The sequence below is a fragment of the Dendropsophus ebraccatus genome, chromosome 1 (assembly GCF_027789765.1).
Source record: "Dendropsophus ebraccatus isolate aDenEbr1 chromosome 1, aDenEbr1.pat, whole genome shotgun sequence".
NCBI classification, from domain to species: Eukaryota; Metazoa; Chordata; class Amphibia; order Anura; family Hylidae; genus Dendropsophus; species Dendropsophus ebraccatus.
The window spans coordinates 14,418,811-14,444,191 of NC_091454.1; the positions used below are offsets into that span (position 1 = coordinate 14,418,811).

The 25,381-nt window shown below is 45.0% G+C and overlaps 1 protein-coding gene and 1 long non-coding RNA gene across 2 annotated transcripts in view; one reads left to right on the forward strand and one right to left on the reverse strand.

Annotated features, from left to right (window-relative positions):
• Positions 1-25,381, forward strand: part of LOC138789269 (uncharacterized) — a 95,691-nt gene that overhangs the window by 833 nt on the left and 69,477 nt on the right. Inside the window, exon 2 of the long non-coding RNA XR_011362714.1 lies at positions 20,518-20,747. This is a non-coding gene — a long non-coding RNA (uncharacterized lncRNA). The remainder of the gene's footprint in view (positions 1-20,517; positions 20,748-25,381) is intronic.
• The window catches only part of FBLN1 (fibulin 1), a 49,372-nt gene continuing 46,011 nt past the window's right edge, over positions 22,021-25,381 (reverse strand). Inside the window, exon 17 of the mRNA XM_069967858.1 lies at positions 22,021-22,983. Within this exon, the coding sequence (XP_069823959.1) occupies positions 22,844-22,983 (140 nt within the window). The 3' untranslated portion in view covers positions 22,021-22,843. The remainder of the gene's footprint in view (positions 22,984-25,381) is intronic.

Sequence of the window (25,381 nt, forward strand, 5' to 3'; positions counted from 1 at the left end):
GGGGTCCGGCAGGGTCTGATTTTGGCTGCTGGGCTTGCCTGGAGAGCTGTGTGCGCACACCCATCAAGGTTCCTTTACGGTATGGGATTTTGACACTACCATAACAAATTGCCACCATCTAGGCCTTGTATATGGAGGGCTCATTGCTTGCACTTCAATCCTGCCCTTACTGTGGAGCAGTGCACTGCCCCCTGCTGGTGTGATGATGTGGGGAGGACACACTGCCCCCTGCTGGTGTGATGATGTGGGGAGGACACACAGCCCCCTGCTGGTGTGATGATGTGGGGAGGACACACTGCCCCCTGCTGGTGTGATGATGTGGGGAGGACACACAGCCCCCTGCTGGTGTGATGATGTGGGGGGGACACACCCCAGTATACCTCTCCTTTTGCTCTGACATTGTAATCACACACATACTGTATATCATCATTACATTAGTTTGATTCCAACAACCTTTTGGTGCCTTACATTTTTTTCTTTCTCAGTAGGTGTATAAATCTCTTGTGATAGTTTTAGCCATGTCAGCTAAGGGCAATAAATTTGCATTGTTGCTCGGCTATGGATGCGGTGCGGTGACTGACGGCCCCTCCAGGCTGTTTCTGCGGCTCCTGTCAGTCATCCTCCCGGCCCGCTTCATTTCTTTTAAGTAATTTTACAATGCCGGTGTCGGGTTTCTCCTTCTTCTAATCCTCACTTGGGGCCGGGGGTCTTCCTCTTTGCTATGGATTCTCGGTATGATGTCCTGCATACAGCACGATTAGGTCAGGGGGCTGCTGGAAATGGCTCGGACCCCCTTGAGCACCCAATGGACAATAAGCCGGCATGATTGGGGCAAGAATTTTCAACCTTTAGAGATTGTAGGCCCTGGTTGGGTCCCCCTTTACATATCGGAGGTAAGGGGTCATGAAAGGGATCACCAGCCCTTTTGTCTTGAGGGACAAACCCAACATCGTAACATGGTTCTAGTTTTATCTCTGCTATGGGGCACCCCATATTCCCTGGTCATCAGGCCATGACCATAAAATCAGCCTGCAGCAACCTATCGGTATGGAGAATACTAAACATGAGGGAATTTACACGCTTATACATCGGCTTCCTTAGATCTTCGTGACGCTCCACCCCAGGTGCCTCGAAAAGCTGGATCCAGTCCCGGGAAACTTCTCCCAGTTTCTATATGAAAGACTAAAACAGGATTTTAAAGTGGTATTCCAACTGATCACAGAGGGGTCCAACTATTTGGACTTCCTGCTATCTAGGGATGGGGACCCAGATTTTTGCCTTGCACATGCGCGCCTCATTTCCATTCATTGTCTGTGGAGCTTCCAATAATAGTCAACTGCTTTTGGCTCCAGTCCATGACTCAAATCTAAGGGTCCTATTCCACGGAGCAATAATCGCCCTGTGGAATAGAGACAACGATCAGCTGATGATCGTGTCATCGGCTGATCGTTTATTTAGGTCCAAACCTAAAATCATCGGGCACCAACCACGCATCGCTGCGCGGAATAGCGATGCGCGGCGGGCGACCGGCGATTTCACAAGCACCATGCTTACCTAAGCATGTTGCTGGTCTTCTCCTGCGCTCTTTCTTCCTCCCGGTCCCACGCTCAGCAGCTTCAGTGCGGCCTTTCTTAGCTGACAGACCGCTCAGCCAATCACTGGCCAGGACCGCCGTGGGCTGTGATTGGCTGAGCGGTCTGTCAGCTCAGACAGGCCGCACCAAATCTGCTGCTGAGCGCAGGATCGGGAGGAAGAAGGAGCGCAGGAGAAGACCTGCAACATGGATAGGTAATGTATGGTGTTTAAACAAGGACTGCAAGGACATCGGTAACGATGTCCCTGCAGCCCTCGCTAAACGAGTAATAGGCGCAGTAAAAGAGCACCGATCTAGCAGATCGGTGCACTTTTACATTATTGATCGGGCCCCATCGGCCCGTGAAATAGGACCCTAAGTGACCACGTAATGAGTCGTAATGAGTCCCATTGGTTGGACCGCCCATAGTCAACCTTCAGCCTTCCTGCTGTTTGGCTGGCCAGGCATGATGGGAATTGTAGTTTTGCAAGAGTTGGAGGGCCAAAGTTTCCCCATCCCTGCGGTTAATAAAGATAAGTATTATACAGATGTAGCCATCGTCACCATGATCGGGTTGACACGATTGTTGGAATACCCCTTGAAGTCGCGCCGCACCTGAAAATGCCCCCAAAACATCATTTACATAATTACTGCTCTATAGGGTGGTGAAAAGTAGAGGGAAAAAAAACTAAAATAGCTATATTGGGTGCATATATAGTACTTGCCCCCAGGCTCTGGTGTCCCGGGGGTGGAGGGCACAGAGGATATGGTAGTTGGGGGGGTCTAGTTACAAACTATACCTGTGAGAGAGCTACCGCCCCATCTACGCCATGTACTGCATTACTCCCCGGAGGCTCTAGTGACTAGGTAACAGGTCCGACTTCCTCCCCTATAAATCTAGGAGATGACAGGCCTCTAATGTTTCTGGGAAAAACCTGTCTACACCACAAGTGCTGAACTTATTTAAGAGTACATTTTACAGCGTGTGCAGCCGCTATGATATTCCAAAAATGTCAGCGACAAAAAACACTCAGCAACACTTGAGTAGAGTTTTAGAAAGGTACTTGAAGATCAAATAGATAAAAAAAAGACTTTCTGTCTGGACTGCTTCCATAGTGACATCTAGTGGAGAACGCTGGAATAGCTATGTTCAAAAAGAAAAAAAAAAAATTCTGGGTGCCCTTGGCCAATGGTTACCCGGAGCTCCTGCACGGTGTCATCCTCCCTACTGTGCTCAGCTGCATAGGAGACACGCCGGCCCCCTGGGGAGGAAGGATGTCACTGAGCACAGAGCTTGGGTCTCCCCCAATACACTGGCCAACAGCATCCCCCAAGCGTGTCCCCTAATATACTTCATACTACCAGCAGTCCAGCAATCATGCGCAGGAGGAGAAGCAGCAGTCGTGTGCAGGAGAAGTAGCAGCCCCAGAACTCTGTGCACAGTAATGTCCTCCCTCCTCAGGCGTCTGGCTGCCTGGAGAGGGGGGACATCACTGTGCAGGAGCTTCGGGGCTGCTCTCCTCCTGCACTGGACTGCTGTTGGCCTGTATATTGAGGGTGACCCAGAGCTCTGTGCACACTGACTTTCTCCCTTTTCATGCCTCCAGTCTGTTTCCTATGCAGCTGAGCACGCCAACCGCTTGGAGAGGGAGGATGTCACCGTGCAGGAGCTCTGGGTCACCATTCACAGAGGGAATCTAGAAATGCCCAGCTACCATTCACCTGTTTAGAGCAGAAATTACCGTCATTAAGACCGGAATCCTGACTCCTATACAGTAAGTAGTGGTGCACGATACATCACTACTTATTACTAGCCCAGAGAAGGTAGGTGGTGATGTTATTGCATCACCGCTTAAATCTCAGCCGGGCGCCCGACACCCATGGAGTGTAACAGACAATTAAACACATTTACATTGTTCCCTATGGGAACACACCGCTGGGTTCTCGAATGGCTCTGTTACAGAGCAGCTTTCCAGAACGGATTGTGTTTGAGAACAGAGGTATAACTGTAAATATATAAATGTTGCAGTGAAATGATAGAATTGAGGATTTGATCAAACCCCGGGAAATGATGAAATGACCACTGCGTTCCATCATTTCCCTAGAGAATTGATCAAATCACTGACCCCTTTCAGGGAAATGATGGAATGAACTCTATTATTTCCCCTTGCAACAGAATTCGCTTACCGTATCGCCTCTCTGCTCCCCCCGACCTGTCCGCTTTGCTCCCCGTCCGCCTCCGCCGCCTCTCTGCTCCCCGTTCCGCTCGTTTCTCCTGCTATGCGCCTCCCGCTCCCCAGGCCTGTCCGCTCTGCTCCCCAGGCCTGTCCGCTCTGCTCCCCGTCCGCCACCGTCTGCCTGCCGGGAGGTGCGCCGCTCAGCTCCCCGTCCGCCTCTGGTCCTGTCCGCCCCACCCTGTGACACGCCTCCTGCTCCCCCGGCCCGTCCGCCCCAACGCTATATGTCTGCTGGGGAGGTGTGCCGCTCTGCTCCCCTGTCAGCCTCCGCCACCAAACATAGAGCGGGGCGACTCCTCAATCGTTCATTCCGTCATTACCCTGAAAGGGGTCAGGCATTCGATCAAATCCCTAGGGATATGATGGAACGGCGCGTTCATTCCATCATTTCCCGCGATTTGATCAAATCCCTATTGATTTGATCAAATCCCTGGATTCTTTCATTTCACTGCAACATATAGAGAGAGAGAGGTAAGGTAACTTTTTGCTGTTTGACAAATCAAGTAGTATACGTTATTTGGACGTATATAAAGAAAAATTTTTAATAAAAAAATTTTTTTGCCTCTGTACTGCAGATTTTATCATTGTTTTTTTTACTTACACAATATCTATCAGAATCCAAACCTGCCTGACACAATACATTTTCAGTTGCCTTAAGAAGGTGTAGATCAGATCGTTCTTGGTTACATTGTATCTCAGCCAGGAGCGTATCTACTATCAAGGCACACTATGGAGGTGCTATTGGGCCCTTGGAGAGAAGCAAGGCGACAAAACCTCAGAGGGATCTTGCGACCCCCTTTTCTCTATATTCGCTACTGATTTCAGCCTTTTCGTGCTAACCGTGTGTCAGGAAGATACCGGTAATGAAGATAAAGAGGAAGTGTCTGGAATTACAACCATCCAGACTGGGTCAGAGATTAAATCAGTCTGAGACAGTCAGTGATCTGTAATGTGGAATACATCGTCTATACTGCGAGCACTTTCCAGATCTGAAGTACACAAGCACTTTGTAGATTTTTCCAAAAATTGATGGACTATATTACGCGTAAAGCAGAATTTTGTTTTACAGTTTTTATTTGCATATATGTACGGCTGTTTAAAGCGACTCTGTACCCACAATCTGACCCCCCAAACCGCTTGTACCTTGGGATAGCTGCTTTTAATCCAAGATCTGTCCTGGGGTTTGTTCGGCAGGTGATGCAGTTATTATCCTAAAAAACAACTTTTAAACTGGCAGCCCCGTGCCCATGGATTAGGCTGGCACAACCTCTCTGTCCCTCCTCCCCGCCCTCCTCATCATTAGGAATGCTCCAGGCAGATTGTCTCCTTTTCCTCTGCTTTGTGAATACTGAACATGGGCTGGATTGTTAGGGCACCTGTGCAATGTTCAGACAGGAGAAAATGTTCCAGTAGCATTCCTAATGATGAAGAGTGTGGGGAGGAGGGACGGAGGGGTGGTGCACAGTTAGGGCACAGATTCTCTAAGCCCCGGCCGTTGGGCACGGGGCTGCAAGTTTAAAAGTTGTTTTTTAGGACAATAACTGCATCACCTGCCGAACGGACCCCAGGACAGATCTTGGATTAAAAGCAGCAATCCGAAGGTACAAGCGGTTTTGGGGGGGGGGACAGATTGTGGGTACAGAGTCGTTTTAAGGGTGTATTTAGTGGGGAACGTGTTGCATTGCAAAAATCAGTGTGCCCCCTCTGTACATAATAGAGTTAATGAATGACACCACAAACCCAAGAGTCGTCTGGGTTCCTGGGCACTCAATGCCCTTTAATACCTGTCAGTTTTGTTACTCGTTTCCTCATCCTGTCAGAATATTTTGGAATGTGGATGAGTCCAGGAGAAAGCCCATGCAAACATACAAGCTCCTTTATGGCCATTGGTCAGAATTGAACCCAAGATCCCTGGTGACAAGTTCCCGACCACTGATGTTCCATGATTGCCCAAACACTTGCATCTACGGCAAAACTCAATGAGAAGACCATCAATTTGAGAAGACTTCCCATCTAGATCACTTTTTGCTAGGACCAATTTTTTTCTTCCATTATAGTCTGTCGAATCCACCAGTTTCTAAGCATTCCACCCACATATTCAACCAAGTTGCTGTTTTTTAACCATTTTTTCCAGTGGGAACCCCTTTGATAAGACAACACTTTATATGCTTGCTGAATCATCTGGATACAAGTCACAAAACTGGATCAAGAAGGAGACTTGTAAGGGACATCAACAGAAAGATGCTCGGTAGTTGGATAGGAGCCATAAAAATGGAGGCTGTCAGATTTTAGAAGGATGCTGCACTACGGAGAGCCACTATCCTGGAGGACAGGAATGAGACGGGGCTATCTTGAAGGTCTGGAATGAGAGAGGGAACCATGCATCAGACAAACTGGGAAGCCATACCGGGCTCTAGGAATTAGATAGGGAGTCATGCTTGGGACTAGGAATAAGATGCTAAGCCATGCAAGGGTCCAAGAATGAAACAGAGTACCATCATGGGGATCTGGTCTGAGAAGGGGTAACATGCTGGGGTCTAGGAACGATGTTAGTGACTGAACAATGCTGGTGACTGAAAATTTACTAGGTAGACATACTATGGACTAGGACGGAGATGGAGAACCATGCTAGGGACTAAGCATAAGAGTGAAGCCATGCTGAAACCAGGACTTAAATGGGAAGCTATGCTGTGGACCGGGAATGAAATAGGGAGCCATGCTGGCGACTAGACATTAGATTAGGAGACATGCTTTGGACTAGAAGTGAGATGAGGCACCATGCTGAAGAACAGGAATGGCATGGGGAGCCACACTGTTGACGAGGAAACAAAGATTGGGAGATGTATTGTTGACTAGGAGAGAGATGGGGGGATGTATTGTGGATTCAGAATGAGATGGACTAGGATTGAGATAGTAAGCCATGATGTGGACAAGAAATGAGATGGCAAGTCATGATGGGAAATAGGAATAAAATTGAAAGCCATGCTTTGTACTAAGAATGGCGAGACAGGCTGGGTGCTCAGACTAAGAATTAGTGAGACAGGCTGGGTGCCCAGAATGAGATGGGTAGCCATCCTGGGGTCAACAAATCACATGGGGAGTACAGATGAGTGCAACTCCAATATGCTCGAGTACGATCATTCGGCATTCAAATACTGGTAGCTGAAGAAGTTGGATCCAGCCCTAGGAAGAAAAAAAACAAAACATACAGCCTATGGGGAGCAATGGTGATGGATGCATCGTTGCCCAAATACCCTTGTTTGCCCAGATAGTCTTGGTTCAACAGCCCCTAATAGGACTTAATGACATGGGGGTGCACTGCTGAAGGTCCCAGCTTTGACCCAGGCAGGATCCTTAACTGTTGTACATTTATCTCTCTTCTCCGTATCCATAAGGGTGTGGATTTGTCAGGACATGATGAGAGTTGTGGTTTTGCAATAGCTTGAGGGTCACAAGACTATTGGATTCTGGTAATTTGCTTCTATGAATTAATTGTATGAGAATTTTTAAGTCATTTTCCACGTTCTTTCCTCCAGTAAATCATATTTGGTAATAGAAATGACAATGGGGTTGCTTAGGCCTGCAGGAAATCATCCAAATTGTCAGCTTGCTTTCCAGTCTTGTTATAAAACCAGCTGCTACACGCTTTATGGAAACCGGCTTGAAGAGGAAAGAATGTGTGGGAGCTGACGTACGGAACTGGGAAAAAAGAAGATGGGAACACTTATTGGAAACTTCAGCCGTTTCTCCCGCACCTACTAAAACTCAGATGGAAATATCTTCAGTTCTTAGTCTTCTACCGATGCTACTCCGCAGAGGTGTCCAGTCTGTTGACACTATTTTTTTAAATTGGTTTAAAACAAGATCCGTCAATTATTTTTTACCTTCTGGAATTGTGCATTGTAAACGTAGAGTTTTTTTTTTTTTTATAATTTGAAACATTAAGATTCTTTTTCAGTTTTTACAAATGGTTGATGGGGATATGTAACTAATCTGGAAAGGGGGGGGGGGGTCTGGCCATTGGTACCCCCATCAATTACAAGAATGGAGGTCAGTTGTTCCCCGAGTGAATAGAATAGCAGAACAGCGCTGGATAGTCGGGAGTGGGGGAACAGTTGGCCTCCCTTCTCATGATTGGTGGAGGTCACAGTGATCACACCCCCACCAATCAGCTAATAGGTGAATAATCACTCCCTCCTTTTGCTGAAAGGCACTGATCAGCTGATGATTGGCTCTTCGACCAAGTCTTTATTACACTGGTGATATCTGACCGAATCGTCCTGATTGGGCAGATAATTGCTTCATATAATAGGGTCCTTAGTAGAAGTTTGAATGATGCATTGGTCACATGCGTCCAGCCACTCCATTCTTTTCAGTGGGGGAAACCGAGGAACAGAGGGCTCAGGACCCCCATTCTAAAGTTTATAATGGTGCCACTGGTGGGGCCCCAGTCATCATACATTTAGATGAGAATTTTTTTTTTGGATAGGATTACCACTTTAACTTTAAATGCAGCTTCTGTACATGGGTGATCATCATCAAAGTTCATAAATGTTCTTGAGACTCTAACATTCCTGACCCATTTGCCCCGGCATTTGCTTTCGGGGGAAGGGATGAGTGTCCCCCATATACATTAGATAGTATTCCTTTCACCTAAAATTGTCCAGCCTTATACAGGAGCCCAATTGCTGGTGGGGACAACAAGGCTCTTTGCCTTGGCCAGGGTATGTAGATACAGACACTGAACTAAATATCTGCCCCTGGTGAAGCATTGGCATAGCGTTTCTCCTCAAACATATGTAATACAAGAGATGTACCAGATTAGCACATTTAATTTGCATCCAATAAAACTCTATCTCATAATAACCGGGATTTTCGTACAATTGTAAGTACTGTTTTCCTAGAACCGCACAGAAGTTGTTAAACTTGGCTGTGAAGTAACACTGGAGCCGTGGTAGATACCGTGCCAGAAACCTCAGTGTTTTCAGGAATGTTAGACGAAAATTACATTGTGAAAAAAAAAAAAAATTATTTGGTAAATAGCTCGTACTGTCTGAAACGAGAGACAGGAAGCAGCTCTGAACACCGCGCTGAGGTTATCCACTGGATTTGTGGTGTTAGTGTTATTGTACAATCTGGAGGAAGAGGAAATCTTCTGTAATGGACGGAGAGGAGACAGCAACTGTGCAGTTCTTTAGAATATAGGAGTGAGTTAAGGGGATTGGAACCATGTGCATGGAGCCTCTATGGAGTCTCTATGGCTTTCTGCAATGACCAAACACTTGGCCAGGGGTGTAAATAGGGAGAAAAAAGGAATATGTCCTCATGCTTACTGCACAGGGGGCATAAAAAAGTCATTTTGCCATGGCCGTGGTAGTTAGAAACAGAGCTAGGGCAATAACTGACCTTTTTCCTGGGTGAAAGAATGGCAGCTACATCTTGGCACTTGGCCAGATTAAAATTGGTGAAGTTCCTTAAGAATTTTGATGGGAGCCCTTTCGCCAAAGAAGTCTTTGTAAATTGTGACCACAGAAAAGCCAAAGCTAGCCATACTCATTAGAGTTTGGCCGAAGGATATCACCATCGAGAGAGATTGATCAGACATGTTGGATTTCTGCCCATCTTTTATTTTTTGGGAGAAAAGCCACAACCAAAGCAGTCTAGCAACAGCTCCCTCCCCTATTCAGAATTTATGAATACCCAACAATTGTTTGTCCAACAGCTATCCTAGATACATGGCCAGCTTTAGAATTCAAAAGAAAGAGCAACGTGCATACTTGGCCACATCTACATTTTATGTCTTCCCATACCACATGTCGGACTAGGCTTGGGAATAGAATTAAAGTGACCCTTTGGTAGCTTCAGACATGATAATTATGTGATTCATGTCCTTACACATAGTTATTGCCTAATGTAGACTTAGATGTTTAGACATAGCCTCAATCAAGTGATCACTCCAATGTTTTGGTTAGGTTCCATCCTTTGTGACTCATGAGATGATAAAAGGTTCCTCAAGAAGAGATATAGAAGGCTACCACCATTACACTACGTCTCCTAGAGTCTGTCGTCTTGTAGAGTCCATTTCTTTAATCCAGCTTGAATTCTCCACTGCCAGTTTTTGTTGCTACTTTTCTCCGTAGTCAGTGCTAATCCCTGTCACAGTACAACCTTCACAATGGGGAGGTCACAGCTCAGGTTGACTGGGGAAGGAAATCGCAATGACGGCTGTTGACAGAAAGACGATACGCCTGTTATTAGGGTGGCAAACTCCTTGTTTGTCGATGAAGGCTAATCTTTAAGCCTTGGGGAAGCCACATGAAGAAGAGGCCTCAGTCTCATTCACAAATATTTTCTCATGGCTAGGTCGCTTAACCTTCTGGGATTTAATTCACGCTTATTTTTTTTTGTATATTCAGGTATCCATTGTGGATTTAACAAGCGTTCACGAGAGCTCTCTTTGTTTGTCTACCAAGGAGATATATCACATGATGTTGTCAAGGAATCTCTCAAGTTCAATGTTCCATCTGAGCATGAATTGTCCTACACCACCAATGATAAAAACTCTGTTGTTGTCCACTTTACACATAATGATCACAGGTTGTCTCACCGTTAAGATCCTTAGTGATCAGTTGTGATCTCGCTAGTACCGTGTTGCCCTGAAAACAAGACATCCTCCTAAAATGGGACGCCCCAACTAGCTTAAAGTAAGGCATCCCCCTAAAAATAAGGCACCCCCACCCTAAACTAAGGCAGCCCCCAAAAGTAAGGGCGTTCCCCCCTGCCCCGCTGTTATCCTTAAGTTACCCGTACACCTTATAGAGCAGCTGGTTTATTATAAGGTGTGTGAGGCCATCCATCGAAAGAATACATCAGTGGAGATAGGGGTTGGGCATGAAGAAAAAATCACTGCTCAACCCTTTGGCTGTGTCTTACCACTCCCCTCCTCATGGAGAACACAGGAACCATCGACTGGCATGTATAGGGAGGATGGAAGAGGTATCAAAAAGCAAGATGATAAATATTGAAGGTCTTTGGGCTTTTAGGATAGACCATTTATATCTGATCAGTAAGGGTCTGTTTCCTGTGATGCTTTGTTTCTGAAGAAAATGCCGACTCATCCAATCACTGGTTGGTGTAGTGACCTGCCATAGCCATTGTTGTCGATCGGGACCTTATTCACAAGTTGTGATATGGATTACAAATTTCAACCATGTCCATCTATTTAATAAATTTTATTTTTCCTCCAGGACCTAGAACAAATCCCTTACTAAATTTCATGAAATCCCGTAACACAGTTCTATTAGTGATAACTTTACTGGGAAAACCACCAAACTGTAAGGAAACTTTTTTTTGCCTTTCTAAGAATCTAAGAATAAACAAACTTGTTGAAATCTCTTAGTCAGAGTATCCCCCGTCCAAACCTATTTTTGGCTTATTTCCCCTTAATGATAGGCAATTAGCCGGTAACTCTATATTCTGATCTGCATTCCTTTCCGGGTCAACGAACCAAACGTTGTCCCCATTTTGGTTCAAGGTTGTAGAGCGATTAGACATACATAGACACCATATTGGCTTCCAAGGCTGTTGCTGAAAATTCACGAGGACAAACGGGAAGAATGCCTTTAGGTTTTATGTGGTTTGGCTTCATGAGGTGCTGAAAAGAGGCGGCGCTCATAGTGTCCAATGCAACTTGCAAATACAAGGTCTGAATGGCATTGAAAGGGGTTTAGGGTTTGCGGTGGAGGCAATGACCTTAAAAATTGGGGATCACATCTCTAGGATTTCTATAATTTTTATCACTTTGTTATAGAATAAGTCCTGTCGGGGTATACCACTGGCGCTTGGGCGCCGCTTGGATAATATCTCATGATGTAGCCTGACCCTGACTATGCAGACAGTATTCACTCGTGTGAGCCAAGTCTGCGGTACTTTGGTCTATACGACTGCATAAAGTATAGATTATTGTACATGGTTTTGCGTCCAGAAGACAAGGGTCAATGTCATAGTAATCTACTTAGTTCATAAACACCTTAATAGGGATTTCTAGGTTTAGAGAAGGAGTTTATAATAGTGTTGAGCGAACTTGCCGAACTATTCGGGTTCGGCAACGTTCTTCCCGTCAGCTGTAGAAGTTGGTTGCCACCCTAGGCAACCCAGGAAAACATAGATACAGCCTATGGCCAACCACAGGGAGTTAAGTGGCAAGTACTCGGGTTCAGAGAATGTTGAGAAATCTGAACAGTTTGGCAAGTTCGCTTAACACTAGTCTCTTAGGACCTTATAGTCAGAGTCTCTGATGGACCCAACTTGACCTTTACTTTTTGTCTAACATTGGGCTATACTTTTTTTTTTTTTTTAAACAACAAAGCAGCTCAAAAGAACAGACAGTGGCATTAATATCTTCACATCACCTAAGAGTATCTTGTTGAGGAGTTTCAAAACCAAATCATAATCATCCATTTAATTATATCTCCCGGGGGATCCAACCCCCAAGGCACTGTTGACCAAAAAACTGTAAGCAACTCACCTGCCGTGGATCCAGCGGCGTCCTCCTCGGCCTCAGCCCCGTCTGACGGCGCTAGGACTCAGCGCCGCATCAGCCGCCGGAGCCGCGTGACGTCACGGAGACCCGACGGCGTCCCTGACAACCTGGGACGCCGCGGCTCCGTGTCACGGCCGGCCTCCGCCCAGCTCTCACAGCTGAGTGCGGTCACACTCAGGCTGAGGGGCAGATCGCTCTGCCATTCAGCCTGCAGTGTCTCAGCTGCACAGACTTTGGATTCAGGAGGCCGGACCAATGAGAGGCTGGTCTGGACTCCTGATCCAGTATAAAGTATAGCCAGTATCAGATTCATGTGCTGGCTATTAGATTGTTCTAGTCCCAGCTCCCCTGATCCTGGTTCTGCCTTCCCTGCCCTATCCTTCCTCTGTTGCTGCTGCGTTTTCTGACCTTCTGCTTGTTACTGACTTCCCGCTTGTCTTTCGATTTTGTACCTCGCTGCCCTTGTGTTACTGACTTGGCTTGTTGACTTCGCTCTATTGTGTTCGTTTGTCTGTCTTTGTTTCATGTTTACACTTATATCAGTATAGGGACCGGCACCGTGGTTGTCCGCGACCGTTTAGGGTCGTTGCGGCAAGCAGGTAGGGTCAGAAGGTGGGTCTAGCTTCAGGGCTCACTGTCTCGTACTATTTCTGCCTACCGAGTCTGACAGAATAGCCAGCCTAAAAATATTGTATGACGTGTGCCAAGGATTTTTTTTATCATGGATCCTATGAAGGCGCTAGTGGAACAGATGCAGAATTTGAACACATTGGTTCAGAATCTCGCTGAACGTGTTCAAGAGCAGGAGGCTGCTCCTCGACAAGTGACGATGACCACCCCCTCTCCCCCTGAACCGCCTGTACAACTCCCGGAAAAATTTAAGGGGGATAGAAAGAGTTTCCGAACCTTCAGAGAAGGGTGCCGGTTGTTCTTTCGACTACATCCCCGTTCCTCAGGGGATGAGGCCCAAAGAGTGGGAATTATCATGTCCCTTCTGCAGGGTCCGCCACAAGAGTGGGCATTCTCTCTCCCTCCCAATGCCATAGAATTAACTTCTGTTGACTTTTTCTTTTCGGCCTTGGGACTATTGTATGATGACCCTGACAGGACTGCAGTAGCCGAGCGACAATTGACGTCCCTAAAACAGGGGAAAAGGCCAGTTGAGGATTATTGCGCAGAGTTCCGCCAGTGGTGTATCCCCTCTGGTTGGAACGACTCTGCCCTGCGCTACCAGTTCCGGGTGGGTCTTTCTGACCAGTTGAAGGACCTGTTAATAGCTTATCCTCCCCCTGAAACGTTAGAAGAGACCATGACGTTAGCCATTAGGGTAGATCGCCGGATGCGAGACAGACGAAGGGAGAAATGTACCCCTGAACCCTGTAGTACCTCTTCCTCTCTTCTGTCTTTTCCTAAAACCCCTTCTTCCCTGTTGCCACCACCGGAAGAACCTATGCAAATTGGTGCCACCGATGCAAGAACTAGACGAGCCCATCGTATGCAGCATAATCTTTGTTTGTACTGCGGCAAAGCTGGACACCGTGTTTGGGAATGTACCTCCAGGCCTGGAACATCGTCGGAAAACTCCAGCGCCTGAGTGACTATCGAGGGGGTCACTCAGGCGCACAGGTACCACTCGATAAGAATAAGTTGATGGTTCCCATCTCGCTATGTTTGGGCGAGAGATGTATCTCGGGGTTTGCCCATGTTGATTCAGGGGCATCCGCTAATTTTATTAATTCCGGGTTTTGGTCTGGTCTGGGGGTATGTCCACTTCAGCTTAAATGCCCGCTGAGTATCACGGGGGCGGATTTTACTCCATTGGCCCAAGGTAGAGTAAAATATATCACTCCTCCCCTCGAAGTGAAAGTGGGGTCGATCCATTCTGAGTGTCTGGATTTTTTGGTTATGGACAATTTGTCCTCTGATGTTATTTTAGGTTTACCGTGGTTGACCCAACATAATCCTGTGTTTGATTGGGTAAATAGAGAACTTGTCCAATGGGGACCAGGTTGTGCCGCCCATTGTATTTCTTTGAATTTAACTGAATGTTCTTCGTTAGAAGGAGAGCTCCCTGAGTTTCTATCTGATTTTCTTGATGTCTTTGATGAAAAATCGGTGGAGGAGCTACCTCCTCATCGTCCATACGATTGTGCTATTGATTTAGTTCCTGAATCCAAGTACCCTAAAGGACGAATTTTTAACTTGTCTAAACCAGAGAGAGAGGCAATGCGTGATTATGTTAAAGAGAGTTTACATAAGGGTCACATCCGTCCTTCCTGTTCTCCCCTTGGTGCTGGGTTTTTCTTTGTGGGTAAAAAGGATGGTGGCCTACGCCCTTGCATTGACTATCGGGAGTTAAATAAAATCACAATTAAAAATCAACATCCTCTCCCTCTGATTCCTGATTTGTTTGATCAGATTGTGGGGGCCCGGTGGTTCTCCAAAATTGACCTCCGGGGGGCCTATAATTTGATTCGTATAAAGGAGGGTGATGAATGGAAAACTGCCTTCAATACCCCCGAGGGACACTTTGAATACCTTGTCATGCCCTTCGGGTTGTGTAATGCACCTGAAGTTTTTCAACGTTTTGTTTACGATGTATTTCGCGACTACCTGGGACGTTTTTTAGTGGTATACCTGGACGATATCCTGATTTTCTCTCCAGATTGGTCTTCACATGTTGGTCATGTCCGTAAGGTTATGGAACTCCTAAGACTAAACCATTTATTTGCTAAGTTGTCAAAGTGCCAGTTTGGTGTTCAGGAGGTCTCTTTTTTTGGATATAAAATCACCCCTAGTTCTTTTGGTATGGATCCCCTTAAGGTGGCGGCCATTGAAAAGTGGGAGCGCCCAAGGAATCTTAAAGCTTTACAGAGATTTTTGGGATTCGCTAACTATTACAGAAAATTTATTAAGGGGTTCTCAGTGATTGCTAAGCCCTTAACAGATCTTACCAGAAAGGGAGCTGATGTGGATAACTGGACTCCTGAGGCCATTCTGGCATTTGACAAACTTAAAAGATGTTTTTCTGTAGCTCCGGTGTTGATTCAACCTGACTTTGAACAATTATTGTCGAGGTGGATGCCTCAGAGGTAGGGGTGGGGGCTGTTCTTTCACAGGGTCCTGAAACACTCACCAATCTCCGACCCATAGCCTATTTCTCTAGAAAGTTCTCCAAAGCGGAATGCAACTATGATATAGGCAATAGGGAACTCCTTGCCATTAAGTGGGCATTCGATGAATGGAGGCACTTTCTAGAGGGGGCTAAACACAAAATTAAGGTTTTAACCGACCACAAAAACCTTGTTTATTTAGATAAAGCCAAGCGTCTTACTCCACGACAGGCCAGATGGGCACTCTTTTTCACACGGTTTAACTTTGAAATCACCTTCAGACCGGGTTCCAAAAATGTAAGGGCAGATGCTTTATCTCGTAGTTTCAACGTCAATGAAGTCCCCATAAAGGAGTCTGAAACCATCTTGTCTCCGGGGGTGGTGGCTATACTGCAGCCCGATCTGGCTGCCCAAGTTGTCCAGTCTCAATCTATGGCGCCTAGAAATACCCCGGAGAACAAACTATTTGTTCCCCCAAATCTTCGTTTGAGAGTTCTGGAAGAAACACATTGTTCAGTTTTGGCAGGTCATCCAGGTATTGCTGGTACTAAGTATTTGTTATCTCGCCATTATTGGTGGCCATCTTGGGTCAGAGATACTAAGCTGTTTGTAGAGGCTTGTGAGATTTGCGCCAGGTCCAAGGTTCCTCGCAGATTACCCGAGGGACTTCTCCAACCCCTACCGGTACCTGCTAGACCTTGGACCCACATCTCAATGGACTTCATAACTGATTTACCCCCCTCTAAGGGTAAAACTGTGATTTGGGTGGTGGTTGATAGGTTCTCTAAGATGTGCCATTTAATTCCTCTCAGCAAGCTTCCTAATGCTCGTACCTTGGCTTCTCTTTTTATTAATCATATCTTACGTTTACATGGTGTACCCGAGAATATTGTTTCTGACAGGGGAGTACAATTTGTGTCTAAATTCTGGAGAGAGTTTTGTGGTCGCCTGGGCATATCCTTGTCCTTTTCTTCAGCTTTCCATCCGCAGTCCAATGGTCAGATGGAAAGGGTTAACCAGTCACTGGAGCAGTTCTTGAGATGTTTTGTTGCAGGGTCACAGGAGAAATGGAGAGAATACTTACCTTTGGCAGAGTTTGCCCTAAATAATCGTGAAAGTCAGTCTCTCAAAATGTCACCATTTTTTTTTAATTTTGGGTTTAATCCTCGTTGTTCTTCTGTACATGCGTCCGAGTCCATTAATCCATCCGCCGAAAAAATCTACAGAAAACTGTGCACAGTTTGGGCCCAGGCTCTTCAGAACCTGGTTAAAGCCCAAGAAAATTGTAAGAAACAATCAGACAAAAGACGCATATCTGGCCCTGAGTACGGGGTAGGTGACAAGGTATGGCTTTCTACTAGAAACTTGAGATTGAAAACACCATCTGGTAAACTTTCTCCTAAATACATTGGTCCTTATGCTATAGTAAAGGTCGTCAACCCAGTTTCGTTTAAGTTACTATTGCCTAAGAGTCTAAAAATTCACGATGTCTTCCATAAGTCTCTGTTGAAAAAATATGTTAATCCCGTGTTACCATCTGCTCCCCCTGCTCCTTTGATTATTCAGGGTGAACTTGAATATGAGGTGGAGAGGATTCTGGATTCTCGCCGAGTTCAGAATTCTTTACAGTATCTGGTTCATTGGAGAGGATTTGGCCCAGAGGAGCGCACTTGGGTGGCAAGTAGGGATATGCATGCACCACGTCTCATTCGGCAATATCATTTGCACAACCCTTCTAGACCAGGTCCTGTTACTAAGGGTCCTGAGGCCCCTCATAAGGGAGGGGGTAATGTAAGCAACTCACCTGCCGTGGATCCAGCGGCGTCCTCCTCGGCCTCAGCCCCGTCTGACGGCGCTAGGACTCAGCGCCGCATCAGCCGCCGGAGCCGCGTGACGTCACGGAGACCCGACGGCGTCCCTGACAACCTGGGACGCCGCGGCTCCGTGTCACGGCCGGCCTCCGCCCAGCTCTCACAGCTGAGTGCGGTCACACTCAGGCTGAGGGGCAGATCGCTCTGCCATTCAGCCTGCAGTGTCTCAGCTGCACAGACTTTGGATTCAGGAGGCCGGACCAATGAGAGGCTGGTCTGGACTCCTGATCCAGTATAAAGTATAGCCAGTATCAGATTCATGTGCTGGCTATTAGATTGTTCTAGTCCCAGCTCCCCGGATCCTGGTTCTGCCTTCCCTGCCCTATCCTTCCTCTGTTGCTGCTGCGTTTTCTGACCTTCTGCTTGTTACTGACTTCCCGCTTGTCTTTCCATTTTGTACCTCGCTGCCCGTGTGTTACTGACTTGGCTTGTTGACTTCGCTCTATTGTGTTCGTTTGTCTGTCTTTGTTTCATGTTTACACTTATATCAGTATAGGGACCGGCACTGTGGTTGTCCGCGACCGTTTAGGGTCGTTGCGGCAAGCAGGTAGGGTCAGAAGGTGGGTCTAGCTTCAGGGCTCACTGTCTCGTACTATTTCTGCCTACCGAGTCTGACAAAAACTACCTACCCTATCTCTATTCTATCTTCCCAACTCTAATCCAACCACCCTACACACATCTTACTACGACACCATGGACCCCGGGTGTACTTCTTATACAAGGTTATTTCCATATTCCATCATTATGTTAGGGCAATGACTAGGAGCCAACACAAGCAAACACGCTCACTAAAAGCTGAACTCTTGGGGTCCATGCTCCCATCTCGGGGATCCTGGTCACCCTCAAGTCCACCCTTTCCCACTTTCAACCTGGTGCCAGTGATCCCCCAAATGTGGAGCCACTCGCATCCCACCCGACTCCTCTGACAGATCCCACAACCATATATTATGATCAACAGATTAGACGAAGGATCCGGGACATACCACATATCATCTATCTCATCTCATAACTAATTATAATGTCCACTTACGATAGCATATATTATTCATCCCAAGTAATACACTGGCATCCTACCATCTGCCGCACAACCGGTGCCATAGAGTCCCCACCCTTATTCTCTATATATTTATTAATCTTTAAATCTGCCCTTACTATATTTAATTCCAGTGCCCCGGGGGATGATCGCCCGTTCACAATTCTTCGCTCTTTTATCCCTCTTCTATATCGTCTGTTACTAACTCTTCTCTCGTTTGTTATTAACTCTTCTACTCATTTCATCCATCCAATGTTGTCCTTTTGACTATAATTAGCTAAAATACAATCCCCTATCCCACCCGCTAACCTCCCTCCCCCATCGGTGGCAAAAAAAAACCCCACAAAAGAACAACAAAAAAACAAAAACATTGGGCTATACTTTGGCAACCTGTCAAAAAAAGGACGCAAACATATAGCTCGACATGTTTCCAGTAGGCCTATTGACTTTAACGGGCCAAACATAGTCTAATTGTGACTATATTTAGTCCATTCTTCTCATGTATACACTGTCTATTTGGGGCTTAAAAGAGTGGTCTACCATGCTTTTGAGGGCCACACAAAAACAGAATACATTCAGAAAATGGACTGACATAGACTGCCTTCAGCCTACTAAAATCGATGGGCCTGCTGACGTATAGCCTGACAAGGCAAAAAACAAGATTTGTACATACGGCCCACTGGCCTGAATGGGCGTAGTGTAATGCTTTAGTTGACCTGTGGTGGTGCTGCAAGGAAATTGAACATTTGCTAGAGATTGATGAAGGCTACAGTATATACAGTGCAACAAGGAGGGATGGTGCAGAAACTCTTGTGCTGCACCATCCTGCAGTCTCAGCACTTTAGGGTTAAAATAACACAGCGTATACATTATATATGGTTCGCCAGACCATGGCCACCGTGACCACGCTGCATTCTTGACCCTCGTTCGGAAACCAGGGTTGCATTTTGCATTTTGCAACCAACAATTTGTGAATGGAAGCGATTTCTCCTACAGCTTTATATATAACATAAATGTGGCAGCAGGAAGAGAAATCTTGAGGCTTTGGAGTTATATTGAGTTTTGCTGAGTCAAGGTATTGTAGATGCTTTTATATCATTACTCCAACAGCAGAATTAGCCACTGAAAGCATTAGCATGACCCAAATTGGGTAATAACACACACAGCTATATATATATATATATATATATATATATATATATATATATATATATATCTTGGTCAAGCCTATATGAATAGATCTATATTTAACGAATGAAATCACCTCGGTCAACCATGTAGATTCTTAAAACCCATTGACATCTATGGGAGAGTGTTGTGAGCATGCTGCATGACGTGTCCGATCCTCTGTTCTGTTGTCCTAGCCCAATTGCCATAAGATGGCATCCAGTGGCCCCAGCATGTGAGAATAAAAAACTAGACTCCTCCGCTGTGTCTGTACAATTGACTTTTTTTCTCAGGTTGGCACAGTTACAACGATGCCCAATTTGTACAGTTTCCATCGTTTTAATACTTTTCAAAAATAAAAGAATCTTTATTGAAATTTTTTTTTTAAGTATTTTTTGACCCTATAACGTTTACATTTTTCTGCCCATGAAGCTGCGTGGGGCTGCTCATTTTCTGCCCTATAGGTTTTATTAGCACCTTTTTCAGCATTAATCACTCTTTTGCATAACTTTTTATTCCAATGTTTTGTTGGATCCAATAAATTTTCAAAACCAATCTGTTGTTTTTTTTTTGTTTTGTTTTTGTTTACTCTATTTTTCATATGGTTTCATTTACATATTTTAATAGCTCTGACATTTGTCATGAATAACGATACCAAAACATGCTTAGGCTAGGTTCACACTGCGTTTTTGCAGTCCGCTTATTCATCAGTTTTTTGCGAAAAAGGGATGAAAAAAACGGAGGCATTTGTGTTTTGATCCGTTTTTCCATTGACTTCCATTACAAAAAAAAAAAATCGGATCAAAACGGATCCATTTTTTTTTACGGACACAGAAGTAGTGTCAACTACTTTTTCATCCGTTTTTCATCCGTTGATGAAACGGATGAAAAAAAAAACGGATTGCAAAAACGCAGTGTGAACCTAGCCTAATGGGTTGAATTGAATTTCTGTTCAGTTTTTTTTTTGTTTGTTTTTTTAAGGGGTACCCTGAGCAAATGTAAAAAAATGCAGGGGTCAGAGGATTGTGGGAGCAAGTTATACTTACCTGCCCTGCTGCCCCCGGAGTATAGCAACACCGCCAGTCTGAGATGAACATTGAAAATGAAAGCACCAATTACGTCAGCTCTACTGACAGCAGCATCTAAACAGTTAAAATTGACGGTAACAGAGATCACACCATGACGGCCATCAGCGGCCTTGCAGTCAACCGGTGAGTGAATGATCTAGGAGTTCTATTGAATATTTTCCCATGATGCTATATATCAATCTGCTCAGCTTCTCCTGTTCTATAAGATGATGGAGACAGATTGGATAGCATTTTTTTATGCGACAAGTTCCCTTTAAGGTATACGCAGTATGCACTCCTTTTACTCCATGATGGACATTACTTTAGGCATTCCTTTTACCCTCCCTTATGTAACACAAAGCTGGTAACTGTCTGTGCTCCAAGAAAGGTATAAAACACACACAAAAGTCTACATTAATACAGCTATTTATTATACCAATAACACAAACCACAACATCATATTCATAATAATATCATACAACCCTCAAATGAATTGCTACCGAGCTAAAACTGAATAATACCAGATACAGTATTTGTGCATATCTGTGGTTAGGAACTGGGTATACATAACGCAGATGGATCCAGTATTTAGTGCCAAGCAGCAAGCATTTCGTGAAGTAACATCTGCAGCTACGAGTATGAGTCACAACTAAATCTATTTACATCATCAATTAGCAAAAATAACCTCAGTTTCTGCAGAATGCTGAGACTTTAAGGGGCCGTCCAGTCCAGCAAGGTAACTTTTTCTTATGCTTCATTTTCAGTCGTAGGCAGCAAGCAGAGACCTTTAAATTGTAAGGAACTGGATACTGGATAAATTTTTGTTACTTTAGCAACATTAAAACTGAACAACCCCTTTAAAACTACATTGGCAAAAGGTATGAAAATTGGACGGAATTATTTATTTTTATATTTTTTCTTCTCTTGGGGCCCCTGTGGCTATCCTTGCCAATGTGGAAAAAAGTTCTTTTTTTTTATTGAGGGGGTGAGGGGGTCAAATTTTATCCTTTTTTAATGCCCAAAACAAGGTAATATTTACCTCTAAAATAAAAAATATAAAGTCTCCCAGTAAAGGAGAAACTTAAGTTGTTTCATTTTTAAGAATTATTAAAGGAACACTAAATCTAGAAATGTTAGCAAGCGATGATCTTGCCCCAATTTGTGTTAGTCTACAGGATTTTTTTTTTTTTTTTAGACCATCCTGAAGAGAACACACAGATTAATCTTCAGCTGATATGTTCCTCGGGGGCGGGGCCTAACAAACAGAAGAGAGGGGGGAGGCTCCCACTGCAGATATCTTTTAGCCAGATACAAGATAATAAGGAGGAGAAACAGAGAAAGGACATGACTTATCCCCTGGGACACATGGAGAAAATTTCTTTATATGTGTCTCAGGTTTAATTGTAATATGATATATTTTTTTTTTTTTTTAAAGGATTAAACCAAAAAAGTAAAACGCAGGTTCTAAAATTTTTTATAAATATACATTTTTATGCATTTTTTCGTGTTCAGTGTTCCTTTAAGTCAACACATTGCTTTTCATGCTGGTGTGAAACTACAACTCCCATTATACTGTGTGAGAATAGATTTTTAAAACTTCTCAAAGAAAAAAAATTCTTAAAGGCATTTTCTAATTACCTGCATCCAATTTTCAGCCTTCAAGCTCTTACAAAACTACACTTCTTCATTGTTGAATAAAATTAGAGAACCTCTTAAATTTTGGTAAAAATATCCAGCTTTTGAAATACAAAATTCCCTCAGCGAGAGTGGGTTATAAAAACTAGGGCAGTACCCTCTCCAGCCAATCAGATTCCAGCTCTCATTCTATGGGTTAAAAATTACTTGCGGAAACCTTTCATGGGTAACGCCCCTATAACCTATTGCACTAGGTTTTGCTAATTTCCTCCAGTGGTTTGAGCCTAATAAACCATGTATAAGGTGATCATACCTACATGAACCAAAAGATTCTACGGTAATAAACCCATTAGGCCCATTATTTGCCCAATATTTTTAAATTCCGAGATAAAGGACAAAGACTCAGAGAGACAAATCAACAGTATCAATGGTGATGCGGTATAATTGGTCTCTGTAGATAAATGTGCTTATTTTGGGGGTCAAAAAAGGACTTTGGGGCCATATCCTGCCCCGCTCCAGTTGGCCAGAAGGTGAACGTGTTACAATGTGAGGCTTTAATAGCTCAGGATATGAGTAGTGATGGAGGCAGAAGACTGTGATAACACTTAGAACCAGAATTCTGATACAAATATGTGGACATTGACGATGTTCTTGTGGGATACCACTCCACCCATGACGTAGTTCATCTCCAGCTTCAGGACGGTATGAAATGGGCCAACGATGGGCTTTACTTGACGCACAACACCTAAACAAAAAGAAGAGATAGTAAGCAAAGGAGAAAATGTATCTCCATAAACACAAGGTACTCCGGATGATTTTGAGTCACAACAAACCTGGTAGGGTTGGTAGCTTTATCTCCATAATCCCTTTCTGAAAGGATGTTGACGTTTTTTTGACATCATACTCATCCTCTATATACAGGATTGGGGATAACTATCCGCTGGGACCAATGACAAGAACAGAGGTCAATTGTCCCAGAATAGAGATGAGTGCAACTCAAGCATCATTCAGCATTTGAATACCAGTGGCTAAAGAAGTTGGATCTAGGCCTAGGGAGTCCGGGGAAACATGGATACATTCTATGGCGTATGGCTCTATCCATGTTTTCCCAGACTCTAAGGCCACGTCAAACTTCTTCAGCCACCAGTACTTGAATGCCGAACGATCGGACTTGAGCGTACTATGCTTGACAATCCCATATACAGTGAATAGAGTGGTGGCAAACAATGTTGCTGACACTCCATTCTCTAGGAGCATAACTAAAAGAAAGCAGGTGGTTTTGACTGTTAAGGTCTAGTTTTAAAGGGGCAGTGCGGCGCTAAAAAATTATTCACAGAATAACACACATTACAAAGTTATACAACTTTGTAATGTATGTTATGTCTGTGAATCGCCCCCTTCCCGTGTCCCACCACCCCCGCCCGTGTACCCGGAAGTGTGTGGTACATTATACATTATCCGTGTCGAGGCCGTCCGCCATCTTGTGCCAAACGTCATCTTTGGACGGACGAATCGCTGCCGCCGTCCCCCTCCGCCGGGTCATAACTGTGCTCAGCCGCGATTGGCTGAGCACAGTTGTGCTCAGCCAATCGCGGCTGAGCAGCTGATGACGCGCCCGCGATTCGGCCGTGCGTCCGAAGATGACGTTTGGCACAAGATGGCGGACGGCCTCGACACGGATCAGGTAATGTATAATGCACCACACACTTCCGGGTACACGGGCGGAGGTGGTGGGACACGGGGAAGGGGGCGATTCACAGACATAACATACATTACAAAGTTGTATAACTTTGTAATGTGTGTTATTCTGTGAATAATTTTTTAGCGCCGCACTACCCCTTTAAGTGAACATGCCGACTCCGAATGCTCTGCATTTCACTCCCACTGCCTGGAGAAATTAGATGCAGCCCTTGGGAGTCATGGAAAACATGGATACAACCTAGGCTGCATTCAACTTCTCCAGGAAGCGTGATTCAAATGCAGAGAGTTCACATTTAGCCAAACCTAAGCGTTCGCCATGCTCATTTAACTCTCCTGGGGTACCCTACAATTTTGAGAATGGAGACCCTAAAAGCTGAACAATGGGCCACGCATGCGTATCACTGCCTTATTTATTCACCTGTCTGACCATACTATTTGTCATCTGCTATAGTGCTGCACTTTGTATCACTCTGTATAGGTGGTAGAGGGTGAAAACCTGGGAATCCCTTAAACACCATCCTTTAATTTTACTCCAAGTCCAGTGTTCCCCAACCTATGACTAGTGTTGAGCGGAGAAGCCAAACTGTCTGGGTTTAGCAATGTTCTCCCAACTTGAAAACTTGGCACTCGGGGTTGCAGAAGTTGGATGCCACCCTAGAGAGTCCTGGGAAGCCATAGCCTGTATTCAGCCTTAGGGCTCCATCCAACCTCTGCAGCCACAAGAAGTCAAATGCCAAGCGTTTGGGTTCGGAAAACGTTGCTGAACCCAAACAGTTCGGCCTCTCCACTCATGACTACCTATGACTCTCCAACTGTTGCAAAACTACAATCCCCATGATGCCATGACAAATGAAATCCATTGCAACCCAATAGATTCACGTCCGAAGTTATGACCTACTGACAGCAACAGAAAAAAACGCATGGCATTGAAGAATGGTGGATGCCATAAGACCATTGATCCGTGCCTATGTACCATTGGGTATATCGTTCTATATATATGACACAGCTTATAAAAAAACCTCAATGAATGTGCAACTGAAGGCCAAACCCAATGCAGACATCACTAAGTTCATCGGCAACACATTGTACATACAGAAGTTAGAGCCGAAATTGGAGTGAGGTTTGGGCCCGGTACAAGCATTATGATCACAATGCGGAGTAGGACTAACCTCAGAGGCGTATACGTATCTTTGGGGTTTGGCCCGTGTAAAATGGCTTTAGAATTCGTCTGCTTTGGCCCCCGGGCAAACCCAAAGTTCTTTAAACTGACAAAAAAGCAGCTATCTGGAATCATTCAAACTTAAATAGGTTTAACAACGTCTGGCATTAATGCTTCTGGGATCAAACATCTGGCGCGGCTTCCATCGAAGGCTCGGCTCTGCGGCCAGAGACGACTGCAGCTTTCCAGGGACGGCGCGATAAATGTGTCAGCGGCTAGTGAC